This window comes from Phacochoerus africanus, chromosome 12 (genome assembly GCF_016906955.1).
Source record: "Phacochoerus africanus isolate WHEZ1 chromosome 12, ROS_Pafr_v1, whole genome shotgun sequence".
Classification (NCBI taxonomy): Eukaryota; Metazoa; Chordata; class Mammalia; order Artiodactyla; family Suidae; genus Phacochoerus; species Phacochoerus africanus.
In genome coordinates, this window is record NC_062555.1 from 15089939 (window position 1) to 15107231 (window position 17293).

The 17293-nt window shown below is 44.4% G+C and overlaps 1 protein-coding gene across 1 annotated transcript in view; it reads right to left on the bottom strand.

Moving 5' to 3' along the window:
* The window catches only part of SLC30A10 (solute carrier family 30 member 10), a 36034-nt gene extending 20658 nt beyond the window's left edge, over nt 1-15376 (bottom strand). The window contains exon 1 of the mRNA XM_047755166.1: nt 14926-15376. Within this exon, the coding sequence (XP_047611122.1) occupies nt 14926-15376 (451 nt within the window). The remainder of the gene's footprint in view (nt 1-14925) is intronic.
* Between the last annotated feature and the right edge of the window lie 1917 nt (nt 15377-17293).

The following is a 17293-nucleotide window of genomic DNA, read 5'->3' on the forward strand; positions in this document are numbered from 1 at the left end:
TGTTTTTATCTTCCTTTAGTTCAGAATAAATTCTTCTATCTTTGAGTACTTTTTTCTGATACACTTGTCTGCTTTCTACTTCAGGAACACCTGCTAGGTATGACAAGGATTACCTACCATCTTCGTCCTAAGTGCTTTAAATTGCTTGGTCTCCTTGTCATGCCTGCCTTCCACACCGTCCCCTGGTTTTCCATAGCGCTTCTTCTATGTCTCACTGCTTCCAATGCGGCTTGCATTTCTGTACTGTTTCATTATCTTCCACTTTTCCCCCCGAGTTCTGGTAGTCCAAGTTCAGTGGTTCAGCTGAAAACGTCTTCTGTCACCCGGGTTGATCATTATTCATCCATGTACTTTTCATCTGCCTTTCTTGCTTGTCCCTTTTTAACTTGTTCTCTGCAGTATATCGGTGTGGTTTCCACACTGGATCTTTGCTATTTATTACGCGTCTTCGAGTGGGGTGCTCAGCTCCAAGTCGGCTGATAGTGCAGAAGGGGGGAGGGGAGGGATATCTGGGGACTTCAGGTGGGACCTCTCAGAATTTTTTACCAAGTGTGCTTCTTCCCATCAAGATAAACAGGTCACCCACAGGTGGTCTACAGGGTGGAGCCTCCCAGCTCACACTTTTTTCTTTGTGTTAAGGAAACCCTCTGTTCCCCGAGCTTCACAATCCCTCGAGGCCTCTGCAGAGCCCTAAGACTCCCACCCTCTCTCTGTTGCTTGCCTGCCTTTTCCCAGGGAGGTGGGGGGGGTGCCTGCTCGGGTTAGTAAGCACGGGAGAAAGCCTGGAGCATGTTCAGATAACCTCTTCTGGCCTGTCTTTTTCCTTTTTTTATTTTTTGCCTTGTAGAGCCACACCCATGGCATATGGAGGTTCCCAGGCTAGGGGTCTAATTGGAGCTGTAGCCCGTGGCCTACATCACAGCCACAGCCACGCAGAATCTGAGCTGCGTCTGCGACCTACACCACAGCTCACGGCAACACCGGATCCTTAACCCACTGAGCGAGGCCAGGGATCGAACCTGCATCCTCATGGTTCCTAGTCAGATTCGTTTCTGCTGAGCCACTGCAGGAACTTCTGGCCTTTTGCAGATTTGCCTTCCCACAGAGACCTGCAATCCTGGTCTGTGTGGACACGAGGGAAACGAGTTGGGACAGGATCTGGGACTGGGGTGGGGAGGAGTCTGGGACTCAGTGCGTGAGTTTAATTCTGGGCTGAACTATTCAAAAGCTCTTTGCTGCTACACATCTATGCCATGTGCTGTAATATGTTATGTCTATAATAAAGCTGACAGTATGTTCAATTATCATCTGTGTCTTATCTATCCCAAACCTAGGGGAAAATGAAAGGGGTATTATTTATTAGTCCCTAAAGCCCTTAACAAACTGGTGAGTTGGCAGGAACCTTGAGAAGGATAAAGGTGAGACTCTAGAGGCCAAAGGAACACGTGGAGATTGAGGCTTCTGGGGAGGCAGAGCCGGTGCTGTTAGGTGTTAAGGCTCCAGTAAGTGTGAGCCAGGTGGGATTTTGACCCTGAAAGCTCAAAGCAGCTTATTGCCTTCAGAAGAACAGCTGTCATTATAGCCACAGGAGTGTTTTAACAGGCCTTTGTGAGCAGGAGTTCTTAAGTCTATTTTACTGTATGCATCGGTCTTGCTGTGCAAAGAAAGTGAGAGGCAAGGCAGTTTGCTCTCAGAAACAACAGGGAAACTGCCCCAGAGTTTCCAAGTCAAACAGCTGCTATGGCTGTGGAGGTTTGCCTGTGCCCTTGGGCCGGGTCAGGAACAGAGTTAGGACACCAAGGAAGACACGAGGAGGGTAAGGCACTCTGAGGGACCAAGAACACAATAGGTCGAGGCAGGCCTGGCTTAGATTCGGGGTTTATTTGCAAAATGCTTTTCCAAGTGAAAAGATCTGACTCAGAGCGGTGAGAGTTGACAAGATTTGTTTGGACAATGGTTGCTTTTGGCCAACCCATGAAACCCTGACTTCATTTCGCTCACTGAGATGAGGAAAAAAAAAAAAAAAAATCTCTGCTGGAAAAATAAGTATCTGACCCAGAAAACAAGGACAAAGCGAAAGGGAAAAAGTCCAGCAAAAACACCAGCCTTACATGGAGTGGGGGAGGAAAGGGAAAAACTTTAGGAATTTGATAAAACCAGGAACCCATGAACAGCTCAACTGAGAGGACGGTACACAAGTAAAACACTAGAAGCTCCTCTCGTACTTGCGAAGATTGAGCAGGATGCCCTGCTCCCCTCCAGGGGGGCTGCCAGGATAAAAGGCTGTGGGAAGACCATCTCTGGGGGGCGGGGGGGGGGGGGCGTCAAGCAGGGGCAGGAGCAACAGGAGGAACAGTCACAACAGCTTCAGCTCAGAAACCTGCTGAGACTGACCCTCAGGCTGAAACGAACACAAGCTCGAGAGAGAAGCCTCCTCAGGAAGCAGGAGTCCCAGGCCTGAGCAGCTGGGGTTGGGGTGGGGGCAGGGGGCAGTGGCAGACAGTGTGTAGACAGAGCCACAAAAAGGAGCTCGGGATGGCAATGAAACTCAGGAGGTTACTGGCATGTTCCCTCCCTTTTCTCTCTTTCTCTCTCTCTCTCACATGCACACGCACACACACACACACACACACGGAAGGAAAGGTGCCACAAATAAAATCTGGAATCTAGGATATTCCTGCTGTAAATTTCTAAACTCTGCAAGTAGGCAGGAATAGTTTAAACATCGCTCCCAGGTATGGCAATCTCAGCACCACAATTAACTTCCTGCTGTGAGGTCTGTGCCAGTGGAGCCAAGTGTGCCGGTCTTGGCCAAGGCCAAGACCGGCACACACTGACAGGCATCTGGAGAGGCAGAAACCAAGAAGATGCCACCTGTCAATCTCCTTTTCCTCCAACATCCTTGAGTCCCAGCTGTGGTCCTTGAAAGTGGTAGTGAGGGCCTGGCTGATATTCAGTGCTGAGTTCTCATTACCTATATTAAGTACTCTAGCTCTGGGATAATGTCATGTGGTTTTTTTTCAAGCTTTTTGAACTCTTGAAAAAGTGTGGCAGGAAATTAAGGGAATACTCAGAGGCCAAAAATGAAGTGGAAGCCAAAATCCAGAAAGGTGAATTGAAGCCAGAATCCGACTTAAAGATATCTGCCCAATAAAGACAAAGGTTTTAGCCATGGAATCGGGTATGGCATAAGAGACAAAACTTAGATCCATGAAAGGCGAAATCAGAGATCCCCTTACAAAGGTAAATCCGTTGGTAAAAGGTAGGACGACAACAACAACAACAAAACAAAGGAGAAAATAAACAAACAAAACCTCACTGCCTCAAAGGAGACAGCATGAAAACTTGCACGTTTCAGCCTTAGTGTTGGGTGGAGAGAAACACATTCCCTGTGGGAAGCTGGAACTCTACTGTGGCTTTCATGAATGCAGTCTAAAGTCTCAGTGCAATAATAATTAAAATAATAACCCTCAAGCAAAGAACTTTTTAAGGACTCACAAGTTGACAATGGTTTTGGGAAAAATGTAGAATTTAGAATCTATTCCTCAAAGAATTCCCTCAAAGAAAGTTCCATGGATCATAAGTTTGCAATAAAAAAAAATATGAAACACATAAAACATGAAGAAGCAATCCACTGTGTGAGAGGTAGTACAAATAATAAACAGCAGAATCAGACACTCAAAAGTTGCAGATGTTGAGAATAGCAGATACAGATTATAAACTAAATATATTTAATAATGAGAATCAAGAAAGGTACAGACAGGATAGGTAAAGGTCAAAGCACTGTAAATGAAAAATACATTAGTTGAAATTAAAAACTCAATATAAGGCACCCCTACTCCTCCTAGTCAGTGTGTTATTGGTAAAGGTTTAATGGGGAGCCTGAATTCCCACCCCTGCCCAGCAGTAATGCAGCACCCCTCTTCCTCCGGAGGTCAACAGGCGCCAAGTGGGAAGCGTGTATGTCCATTCCCGTCTTACACCAGTACAACGTCAGAGGTGGTTTGCTCAAACAGAACATTTAAATAAGGTCCATGGTCTCTTAAGACCCCAAAAGTTCAGGATTCAATTGAAATCTTTTATCAGACCAAAAGCCAGGAAAATCTCAACTTGAGTTAGCAAAGACAGCAATGCTGAGATGACACAGATATTAGTATTGTCGTACAAGGATTTTAAAATAGCCACTGCAAAAATCCTTTGACAAGCAATTACAAACACATTTGAAACAAATTAAAAAAAATAGAAAGTCTCGGCAAAGAAAGAGAAGATATTAAGGAGAACCAAATGGAAGTTTTAAAACTGAAAAATACAACAGCCAATGGAAAAAACAGTAACTCAGTGAATAGGCTCAGTAGCAGAGAGGATAAGACAGAGGAGAGAACCAGTGAACTTGAAGACAGAATAAGAGAAAGTTCCCTATCTGAACAACAGACAGAAAAGAGGAGCTTCCGGTGGGTGAACACGTCAGAATGCGAGGAGGGTGGTGCACCCAGAAAGGGGCACCCACATCCCCTAAATGTAAAGAGTCTAAATATACCAATTAAAAGGCATACAATTGGCAGAATGACTCAAAAAGCTACATCCATACCAAGGCCCAGTCAGCAAGAAAAATAAACCAACTAGTGATAGAACAACGGGGATGGATCTTAAGGGCACTATATTGAAAGAAAAAAGCCAATTTCAAAGGTCACATATATTTGATTCTATTTATAAAACACTTTTTTTTTTTTTTATCTTTTCCAGGGCCTCTCCTGCTGCATATGGCGGTTCCCAGGCTAGGGGTCGAATCGGAGCTGTAGCCACCGGCCTACGCCAGAGCCACAGCAACGCGGGATCCGAGCCGCATCTGCAAGCCACACCACAGCTCACAGCAACGCCGGATCCTTAACCCACTGAGAGAGGCCAGGGATTGAACCCACAGCCTTATGGTTCCTAGTCAGATTCGTTAACCACTGAGCCATGATGGGAACTCCTCAAACATTCTTGAAATTAGAAGATTATAAAGATGGAAAGAGATTAGTGGTTTCCAGGGCACAGAGACGGGAGTGAGGATACGAACTGATGGGTGCGATGCTAAAAAGGGGAGCACAGGGGACATCTCTGTGGTGATGTGATCATTCTGCATCTTGATTTTGGTGGTGGCCACACATATCTACACACGTGGCAAAGGGCCACAGACCTGTGTACACGCATCGTGTCAATCAGTTTCCGAATAAGTGCAGGCACATCTAAAGAACTACCCAGACTACCTAGAACGCAGCAGAGAACAACAAAAACTGGAAACTACGAAAAAGAGATGATAAGACACAGAGGTCAGAGTGAGAGGGTCTAATGCGATCTAATTCGTGTTGCAGAAGGAGAAATGGGGGAGAGGTAAAATTAGAAGTGGTCATAGCTGCACAGTTGAAAACCTTCCGGAATTTAGAAAAGACATAAATGCTGCGACGTGGGAAACACAACAACTCTTGAGTGGGATAAATAAACAGAAATTCACAATCTGAAATACTGTAGCAAAACTGCAAAAAAAAAAAGAAAGCGGGGGAGGGGAGAGAAAGAAAGAAAAAGAGATCTTTAAAAGGTGGAACCTATGGCCGTCTGGAAGCTAAACTTATTCAACCTTGGATGTCCTGAAGGCGTGGCATCTATTTCAGAAAACTACTGAAGGGACCATGAGTCTACCTGGCCTGAGATGAAAGACTGGGCTCAGAAAGAGGAAGATTTGGGGGTTTATAATTTTATTTTATGGCCTTTGGTCTGGCCTTTAATAGTCAGTGACTGTGAGTTCTCTGGATAGAAACTCGTAAGGTCAAATATATGTAACTTTTTTTTTTCTTTTCTTTTGACAGCTGCACCTGCGGCATACGGAAGTTCCCAGGCCAGGGGGCAAATCAGAGCTGCAGCTACAGGCCTACGCCACAGCCACAGCAACACCAGATCCCAGCTGCATCTGCAACCTACACCAGAGCTTGCAGTGAAGCCAGACCCTTAACCCACTGAGCGAGGTCAGGGATGGAACCCACACCCTCACAGAGACAATGTCAGGTCCTTAACCCGCTGATCTACCACAGGAACTCCCAAATATATTTAACTTTGAATTGTAATTTTTTCCTTATAATTTGATAATAGGAGGAGATTCACATTATTTAAATTTGGGGCATTTTCATGTTACTGACATTGAATTACCAGACTCTTTTGAGGCTATTAATTCATGTCACCATGTAATCTCTAATGAGCAATACTGAGCAGACTCAGAGTTAATTTAATTATTGTACTCACAGCGCTAATCCATCTTCGTCACTGGGGGATGGATATCAAAACTGCCAAACACTGGTGCCAAGGAGAATACCCAAAGGAAACAGTGGTTGTCGCAGGGGGTGTGGGCCTTGTGAGTAGCACTTCTATCCTGATAACTGTCTAATCAGCCCTTTGGGGGGAACCCTCCACCCCACCCCGGGAAGAGCTCATAAAGCTGAAGAACCAAGGGGGCCGGGAGGTCGTTCCTCTCGTGTTTCTGCGAGGGGACCAGCACACAGGCTCCTTCTGACCCCTTCATTCACTCTCCAGCCTCCCTGGGAGAAGTCCTTTCTGGGGTAGGAGGGTCTTTTCTCCTGGGCAGGTTTAGTGGAAGGAACGGAAGAGGCCTGGCCCAGCCCCTCCTGGGCTTTCCTCGTTAAACGACCTTTCCTGGGGTGTCCACGCTCTCTGTTCCTGGGCCCGTCTCTGTGCCTCCCGGTGCTGAGCTCGGCCCCAGAGGAGAGGGGTATGTGTACTGCGGAGGTAGCTATTAGGAAGCCTACTGGGACAGCTTCCGATTCAGCTGTTGTCAAAAACACAGCTGCAATTTCTGTCGCCATCCGCCTTTGATCACTGAGTTCTCAGTCAGTTCTAGACGCAGGAGTGGCCTTTCTTCATTGGCCCCATAATGTCCTGACAATGGCATCCAGCAGATCTGGTCAGCAGCTCTAGAGCCAGTGGCCAGCTCCCCTCTCTTCTGTCCTGCAAAATCTCAAGGCAGTTTCTTCAGGTTACCAAAGCTACAAGAAACAGGGGGCCTGTCCGGACAGTTCCTCCTTCAACCTGACTTTGCTGCTGCTCCAACCTCTAGTTCCCATTGGCCTGAGTCAAGGAGTGTCATTTTTTTTCTTTTTTCTTTTTTTTTTTTTAATGATTTTCATTTTCTCCATTATAGTTGGTGTACAGTATTCTGTCAATTTCTACTGTACAGCAAAGTGACCCAGTCACACCTATACACATACATTCTTTTCCTCACTTTATCCTCGATCATATTCCAGCATAAGTGACTAAAGTTCCCTGGGTTATACAACACGATCTCATTGCTTATCCACCCCAAATGCGATACTTTGCATCTATTAACCCCAGACCCCCAGTCCATCCCCCTGCCCCTTGGTAACCACATGTCTGTTCTGCATGTCCATGAGTTTCTTTGTCTTTTTTTTTTTCCTATTGTCTATTGGGCTGATACATTTTTAGAATTTAACACAGCAGATATAGAGAAAGAGCCCAGATGTACTTCCTTGAAAACTACTTCCCTCAAAATTCTCTCAAGACACCTTCTCAGATACATACAATAAATACGAAAACATTCCTCTAAGAAAAAGTAGTCTCTGGGTATCATTGCCTCTTATAAAAAATAAGGATAAAACTAGTGTATTTCATAATCATCAGAGGCAGTTATACATAAAGTTTTATAAAAAATCAATAACTATTGTCTCCATAAGCGAGTGAGAAAGTGGCAAAAATAACAAATATTTTCTTTCTTTTATTTTTTTTTTTAAGGGCTGCATCCTTGGCGTATGGAAGTTTCCAGGCTAGGAGTCAAAACAGAGCTACAGCTGCCTGCCTACACCACAGCCACAGCAACACAGGATCTGAGCTGTGTCTGCGACCTACACCACAGCTCATGGCAACGCCAGATCCCTAACCCACTTGCGAAGCCAGGGATCAAATCTGCGACCTCATAGTTCCTAGTTCCTGCTGCACCACAATGGGAACTCCACAAATATATTCTTTATATCTTGTAAGCATCTGACCAAAAGAAAACAAAAACAACAAGCTTACTTTTAGCTACAGTTACCTTGAAAATTAAGCCTCTTAATAAGGAAAATGGGAGCCTCTCCCTAGATAGAACTGTAGGAAAATGTTTAAAAGGCAAATCCTTTTATGGCAGAAAAGAGGTGTAGAAATGCAAAATCTCGGAGTTCCCGTCGTGGCGCAGTGGTTAACGAATCCGACTAGGAACCATGAGGTTGCGGGTTCGGTCCCTGCCCTTGCTCAGTGGGTTAACGATCCGGCGTTGCTGTGAGCTGTGGTGTAGGTCGCAGACGCGGCTCAGATCCCACGTTGCTGTGGCTCTGGTGTAGGCTGGTGGCTGCAGCTCCGATTTGACCCCTAGCCCGGGAACCTCCATATGCCACGGGAGCGGCCCAAGAAATAGCAACAACAACAACAACAACAAAAAGAAATGCAAAATCTTGGCTCTAACATTAATTTGGGGTTAACTATAAAACATGCGGTGGCTGGGCTTCTCCGTTTGTAACTTGGAATGTCACCTGGATATGTTAGCTACATTTGCATTATTTTAGTGAGTGACATGTTAATAACATTACAACACTTTAAAACATACGAACTTTAACAGCTGAAAAATATACGTAATGCCTTTCTACAATGTGCTTTCTTGAACACTGAAAGATGAAGAATGTAACATCTACAAGAGCCCTTTGAAAAATGATGCATCATGAAGGTTAAGGATCTGGCATTGTCACTGCAGTGGTTCAAGTCACTGCTGTGGCGCAAGTTCGGTTCCTGCCCTGGGAACTTCTGCTTGCCACGGGCATGGCAAAGGAAGAAAGGAAGGAAGGGACGAAGGGAGGGAGGAAGAAAAGCACAGAGATTCTTTAAAATAGGTGTAGTGAGGGAGTTCCCGTTGTGGCTCAGTGGTTAGCGAACCCAACTAGTATCCATGAGGATGTGGGTTGGATCCTTGGCTTCGCTCAATGGGTTAAGGATCCAGCATTGCTGTGAGCTGTGGTGTAGGTCACAGATGTGGCTCAGATCCTGCGTTGCTGTGGCTGTGGTGTAGGCTGGCAGCTGTAGCTCCAATTCGACGCTTGGCGAACTCCCATATGCCTTGAGTGCGGCCCTAAAAAGCAAAAAAAAAAAAAGAAAAAAAGAAAAAGAAAAAGGCATACTGATCTCTGAGATGAAGCTCCAGATGGTTAAGTGCCTTCTCCAGTATTAGACCCAGTGACTGAGGGAAGACGTTCCAAACATGTATTCTCCAATTACACACAGGCCCATGCTCCTGATTCACCCCACGCAAGATGCTGCTAAGCTGCCATCAGGAAGACAGGCGTTTTGTGAGGTTTTGCAGGAATGGCAATAAGTCTGTATTCTGTTATTACTACAGGACCACCAGTAAACCATCCTGAGCGTTGGCCTGGGATGAGATTGGCTGCCGGTCCCAGGACGGGTCCCCAAGGGATTCTTACTAACGTTTCCTTTCCCCGTGTTCTTCCAGCCCTTGGACCATCACAACCAACCAGCGCCACCAAGTGCCACGTTGAGCGGTGCGTACACACCGTACCCTTCATCCCCACAACATCCTTATTAGGAGGTAATCACCCACTTACAGACCCAGGTGAAGTAACTTTCCGCAGATCATTTAGCCACCAGAATTAGGATTCAATTTACGGTGAATTAACTTGCACTTTTCGACGTGCCATTTGCCGTTTATTGACAAATTTTCACTGTGCAGGACTTTTTTTTCCTTCCTTTGGTCAAGCCAAGAAGGATTTCTAATTAAAGGCCTCGATTCAAACTTTGGATCCTTTGTTCTCTCCCATTAACTAGTGGCAGGATTGTGGTCCTGACTCCCAGTTTCTGTTTTCTTATCTGATTAAAAAAGAAGAAGAAGAAGAAACAAAGAAAGAAAGCAAGTATTCTCTCTCCCTGATGTTTCAGAAAACATGTATGTGATGTGACGCTCTGATACTCCCAGGGCCCAACCACTCACAGATGTCCAGAACCACTTGGTTTTATTAAAATTCAACTCAGGTGTCGGTGGCCTCTGCGTAGTGGAAGAAAGTGGCTGAGGACAGGAGCTGGTTTCTTTTTCTTCCTCAGCTGAATTTGATCTCACTGCAGTGAAACGGCACCTGCTTTTTCAGCCTTACTCCTTCCGGTAACTGGCCCAGACAGAACCCGGTCCCTGGGCAGCAGGGAGGTGGGCGCAGAGAGGGCTCAGGGACGCTGGCGGAGTGTGCAGAAAGAGGCACAAGGGAGTCCAGCCAGTGTCTGCTCTGGGGCAGCTGCTGTGATGTGTGAGAGGTGCGTGTGTGCTCACACTGAACGCTCACGTGGAAGGTAATTGTTCACAACGTTTAGAAAACCACGGTGAGCCTTGGATATGGACAACCGGCCAAGGAACAGCCTCTGGGCAGGAAGCATCACGCCTCCTAAAACGATGTAATAATTACTGCAGATGCCCCAATCATTGCAATCCCGCCTCGGAGGAGAAAGAGAACGCGGGGAGCAGTACCCAGGGGGCCGCAGTTTCCGGATCCCCAGACTCGGCGCCGGCTGCTGGGAGAGAGGCCGCCACCTCCCCCCGCCTCTCCTAAAACCCCCAGCGCCCCGCCTACCTCGCTAGTCCCGGGATAAAACTTGCTCTTAAAGGAAGGGAAACTCGATGTGCTGTCAGTGTCTGCAGAACTGTCCCTGTCAGAGGCTCCCATCCGCTACCGCACGCGAACCGCCGGTGACAGCGGCCAGTCGGCAGCCCGCTTTCCTGACTTCCTGATTCCTGGGCGGGCACTGCCCCTAGCAGGTTGGTTGGGGAAACGTGATGCTGGAAAGGTGGTGGGGATTTCCGATGGACATGTTCTAAAATTAGGTTGTGATGATGGTTGTACGACTCAGAATAAAATTCACTGAATTATTAAAAAAAAAAAGAAAAGAAACTAATAGGTACTTTGCTATAAGTGGCTGAAAGACCACAACAGGATCAATGAGGCCAAAGGAAAAAAAGGATGTAATTTTTCTTTGGGCACAAGTTTTTATCATAACTAGTCTTTATCCACCGTTATTTTCTATTTGCCTCGTAGAAATAATATACTATATATATCAAAAAATTGAAAGAGACAAATGTAGAAGGAAATAATTTTTAAAACAGATGGGAAGCAGAATTTTACTAAGGAATATAAAGAGTATATAAGAGAAAACAAAATAAAAAGCAAATATATAATAAAAATTAATGTAAATAGATTCACAGGGGAAGGCACTTTGTTTTTAAACAATTAAATAATAAGCAGGTATTTCAGATCTAAATATGTCATTTATAAATTATGCAACCAGCAAGCCTATCCTAGCCAGAGCTGCACAAAATCACCTTTGGTTTAAAACAAAAGACAACATACAGCAAAGTATCTGTTCAAATACAAGCCAAGGGCAAAGAGAGTTCTGTTCGTGAAACTTTAAAGAAAACTCACGCCTGGAAAATAATCACAAATAAAAGGCAAGCAGAAAAGACAATGCGAAAGTCAAGGAAAATCTAAGAAGTAAACAAGAAGGAAAAAATGCAAACAAAGCAAATTCTGTCCCGAAGTCCAAAGGAAGAGGGGAGTGTCCCCTATTTTCTATGATCTGCATCAACAGGTTGTTTTCACCTCTCTCTCCTTCCCCCAAACACATTTATATCTCTTCCCCCAAACTCATTCACATATAGAGCTGTCCAAAGTTTGGACTTTAAACCTACTTTTTTTTTTTTCCTTTCATGCTTACAGTTTTTGCTTCTTTCCTTTTGCTTTTTACTTTAGCCAAAAACATCTGTTCCACCACTGCCTTTTCCTGTCAGGGATGGACTCCCACAGGCTAGAAATTGATCTAAGGCTTCCAGACTCCCTGTCTCAGCTAAATCTTCCAAACATTCTTTTCTCCCAGGTGATTTTTTTTTTTTAAATTTCTGACTCCTTCTGTCTGATTCTTCAATGGATCTTACTCCACGAATCCCAGAGATGTTTACAGTCTTAACAGTATATGTCATCTATTAGTGGACCTGTTTTTTGCTTTTCTAAGATCTCAAACAAAATATAACTGGTACTAATTCCAACACCAGAGAAATAACGCAAAACATGTAAACAATCCCCAGAACCAGAAGAGACAGAAGGCTTGCTAAGTAATAAATTCTTCTTGGCCACAGACCACATCAAAAAAAAAAAAAAAAAAAAAAAGGCATTACTGACTCTGATCCCCAAACCAGGAGGTACCACTGTTCTTTACAGGTACTTCAAAATCCATCAAGCTAGAATTCTAGATAGACAGAAAATTTTTATCCTAAATTTGGGTTGAATCTTTTGAAATCAAGAATATTTTCTTTCCTCACATTTTATACCTACTGGTATAAATCAATACATATGAATTAATCACATTTCTTCTTGGACTAGGAGACAGTTAGTTGGATGTCAGTGTATGAGATTTATTTAACTCAAATATTTACTCTTTAAGCTTATTTAGGTGATGGGACGGATATCAAAATGTAGGTTTTAGTGAAAGGAATAAATACAGAACTCAAGACACAAATACTAAGAAGCTAAGTAGCTATCTTGAAATTACTTGGAGGGTTTAAAACTCTAAAATTTCTGATGGAAGAATCCAGCAAAACAAAAATAATAATTTAAACATAGAACATGAATCTTAAAGCATTTTCTACACGTGTGTAGAACTTTCATAAAGGAGAACACTACAGAGCATTGAACACTTTATGAAACTAAAACCATGGTTGTCTACCAATTTTTGTGTTGGCCAAATAGTCAAACGCTTTGCCTAAATCACTTTTGCTATATCATATGTCAAGAGCAAAGACAAAATTAGAATTAAAAGCCCAAGGTAAATTTAATAATAGTGACACTTCCATTGTCAACACTAACCATTTGTTTGATCAGCTTCCTTATCATAAATTTATATTCAGCAATAAATATATTTTTTCTCATACCAAACGTGAATTTTAGGATTCAGAACCTCGCGTAGTAATTTTTACATGGTGACTGATGTAAAAAAAAGGCATATGACCTCCCACTAACTAATTATTGTCTCTTACAAAAGATGAGGCCCCGATTAATTAAATCAAATAAAGATACAGACTCTAGTGTCTTGTCTGTTCCCTTTTATACTTAATACCCACTGTAGCTGCTCTCATCATGTACATTCTACCAACAGGACAGTTTAGGGAGAGATCATACAAAGGACTGTCCCCAGCTGACCAAGTTCACAGTGGCCGCAAAGATGAGAGAAAAGCAACCAAAAAAATGCCAACTCACTACGGTGGCCCCAGGCTGAGTTATATGCCCTGACTAATGAGACAAAACTCTCCCACATCAAATAAAGCCAAATCTCTAACTTTCTTAAAAATCCAGATGAGCAGTTAGAATTCAGTGACACTGGATGATCACACAGTTCAAAGGCTTCTGTATGACTTCTTTTAAAAAACAGTACTCTTTACCAAGTGCCTAATACGCGCCTGAACACTTAGAATCCCACCCAGCAGCCCTTAATGGCTCCGTGTTACAAGTGGGCAAACAGCCAGGTGACGGTAACGTGACCCCTGCCCTGTGGGAGAATCAGGATTTGGACCAGGTCTGTTCACACCAGAGGATTCCTTAGCAAGCACTGGAACTTGCTCTTCTGCGAGAAGCTTTTGACATGTATTTTAAAAATTTCTCTTGTAGTGATAAATGTATCTTCTGATTTATTGTCCTCTTCCAAAATTTAATTCGCTCTTTTGACAGATGATTTAATTTAATTCGATCTTTTGACAGATGATCCAGTGAGTTTGGTACCCACTCCTACGTCCTCCCTAATGATTCACATGTAAATAGCTTCCCTTTTCCTCAAACAGGGCAGATGCCTATCCTATGAGATCCTATTGTACAGTACAGGGAACTCTAGCCTATCTCTTGGGATAGAACATGATGGAAAACAGGATGAGGAAAAGAATGTATATACACACATGACTTCATTGTACAACAGAAATTGGCAAAATGTTGTAAATCAACTATACTTTTAAAAAAGAAAAATAAATAAACATGAATCTTTCCATTCAGGAAGAGAGCTACATTTACTCAATCATCTTCTTTCTTTTTTTCCTCTATTTTATGTCACCTTCTTTGAATATGGCAGCCTGGCCGATTGTTTGCTCCTTTGCTTGGTGTGAGCTGGTCACGTAGCCTAGTATTTTTGGAACATACCTTGTGCGGGACATCAAAATACTATTATTATTATTATTATTATTTTTTTTGCCATTTCTTGGGCCGCTCCCTCGGCATATGGAGGTTCCCAGGCTAGGGGTCCAATCGGAGCTGTAGCCACCAGCCTATGCCAGAGCCACGCAACGCAGGATCCAGAGCCACATCTGCGACCTACACCACAGCTCATGGCAACGCCGGATCGTTAACCCACTGAGCAAGGGCAGGGATCGAACCTGCAGCGTCATGGTTCCTAGTCGGATTCGTCAACCACTACGCCACGACGGGAACTCCAAAATACTATTTTTCAATTCAAACATAGCCATGTCACATCTGGGTAGACAAAAGTGAGTCACTAACTAAAGGAGACTTGCATTCAAAGCCACATCCACTTTCTCTCAAAGTGTTCCCTCTTTACTGCCTTCTCCCCTCCTCACCTGTCCACACAGTTGTTCATTCCTGTGGCTAAAAAAAGACCCCCACGTGGCCGGCTGCCACCCGGCTCATACGGAACTTTGGACTGAAAGTGACTCTTTGGAGGAAGACCTTTAGTAAAGTCCCTAGGGACAAATGCATCAGGCCTCTCTCGATAGCACCCCCGGGGGCCCCCCTAAGATTGCACCTGCCGGGCCTCTGACCAAACTCTAACAGCCAAGCAGCCCTTTACCTGTTCCAGCGGCTCCCTGGGGCCCTGGAGCCGCGCAGTAGCAGCAGTCCAAGAAGATGACATAGTTAAGAAGGTTGAAGAACAGCCCGATGACCCCGGCACTGAGAACCAGCAGCGGCTGCTCCGTCTTTTGGGGTGTAATATACCTTTTGACAGCTTCCACCAGGATGCTGAACATCAGGGCCACAGCAAAGACGGAATTGCCGAATGCCCCCACGACGTCGGCCCGGAGAAGGCCGAACGTGCTCTTCCTGTGCTGCTGTATCATGCTGGCCCTGAGGCCGAAGAGACCGATGATCATGGACACCAGGTGGGAGAGGACGGCGAACGCGTCGGAGGCCAAGGAGAGGGAGTTGCCGATCTGGGCGATCACCAGCTCCATGGCGAACAGGAGCAGCGCCACCACGCACATGAGGATCAGTCGGAAGCTTCTCCCTGAGTATCGCCCCATCGCGCCCTGCTCGCCGCGGTCCCTCTCCCTTTCCCGGGAAGGCTGAGCTCCTACGGGAGCAGCTACAGATGCAGTGATTACAGCTTCTGGGGAACTCTCCCCTTCAGCCTTGCACCACTTGTCATATTTGAAAATCACCGTTTACAGGCTGCTATAAAGCCATAAAACAGTTTAAAGGGCAATTAAGCAAGACACGTCATGTGAGCGGGGACTTGTGGAAATTGACCACACTGACGTCCAGATATGAACGTGAGGGGTTTCTCTCGTTCCTTGGTTGGTGTGTTTCATGACGGAGTCAAAGAAGAGCCTGTGTCTGAATCGTGCAGAAGCTCAGACGTGGCTGTTGGCCTTCCCAGAGTCCACACCCGGGGTCTGCAGTAACTGCTCTACTATTTAACATACACAATCTTGTCTTGACAACCTGGTGTGTATGTAAGTGGTTTTGAATTCTGTTTACTGCATGGAACAGGGAACGTTCTAGGGGTTACCCATCAGAGATCAGAGCTACAGTAGGTGGAAGCCAAACCAGCAGCCAGGGAGATTGTTTTTTCTGCCTTGCCCACTGAGCTGGGACAAACAGGTACGCTATTTCCAAGCATTCCCCGTAAATAAGATGAGAAAAACATCTCTCATGTTTAGGAAAATCTAATAACTTTAAACTAATGGAGGAGCTAATGATTTGATCTGTCATCTGTCACTTATAACCCTTAAAGCTTTACCAGTTTCTGAATATCTAAAAGAGTAGCAGCCTTTATTGTTGTGAGTAGACCGCCTATTATCAATCCCTTAGAGAAATACAAATTGAAATTACTATACCAAATCTTTTCTGATTTTGAAGTCTATGATGGTTAATTTTTTTTACTTGCCTTTTTTTTTTATTACTCAAATGAATTTATCACATCTGTAGTTGTATAATGACCATAACAGTCTGATTGCACAGGATTTCCATCCCACAGCCCAAGCACATCCCCCCACCCCCCAAACTGTCTCCGCCGTAGACCATAAGTTTTTCAATGTCTGTGAGTCAGCATCTGTTCTGCAAAGAAGTTCAGTCTGTCCTTTTTCCAGATTCCCCATGTCAGTGGAAGCATTGGATGTTGGTGTCTCATTGTATGGCTGACTTCACTTAGCATGATAGTTCCATCCATGTTGCAAAAAATGCCAGTATTTTGTTCTTTTTAATGGCTGAGTAATATTCCATTGTGTATATGTACCACATCTTCTGGATCCACTCCTCTGTCGATGGACATTTGGGTTGTTTCCATTGTCTTGGCTATTGTAAATAGTGCTGCAATGAACATTGGAGTACACGCGTCTTTGCAAGTCGTGGTTTTCTCTGGGTAGATGCCCAGGAATGGGATTGCTGGATCAAATTGTAGTTCAATTTTGAGTTTTCTGAGGAATCTCCATACTGCTTTCCACAGTGGTTGCACCAATTTACAATCCCACCAACAGTGTACTAGTGTTCCTTTTTCTCCACACCCTCTCCAGCACTTATTGTTTGTAGACTTTTGGATGATGGCCATTCTGGCCAGTGTAAGGTGGTACCTCAGAGTGGTTTTGATTTGCGTTTCTCTAATAATGAGTGATGTTGAACATCTTTTCATGTGTTTCTCGGCCACCTGTACGTCTTCTTTGGAGAACTGTCTGTTTAGATCTTCTCCCAATGGTTAATTTTTTAATTTATTTTATTGAAGCATAGTTGTTTCACAATGTGTTAATTTCTTCTGTACAGCAAAGTGATTAAGTTATACATATAAATACACTCTTTTTTGTTTTGTTTGGTTGGCTTTTTGTTTTTGTTTTTGTGGCTTTTTAGGGCTGCACCTGTGGCATATGGAGATTCCCAGGCTAGGGGTCAAATTGGAGCTACAGCTGCCAGCCTATACCACCGCCCAGCAATGCCAGATCTGAGCC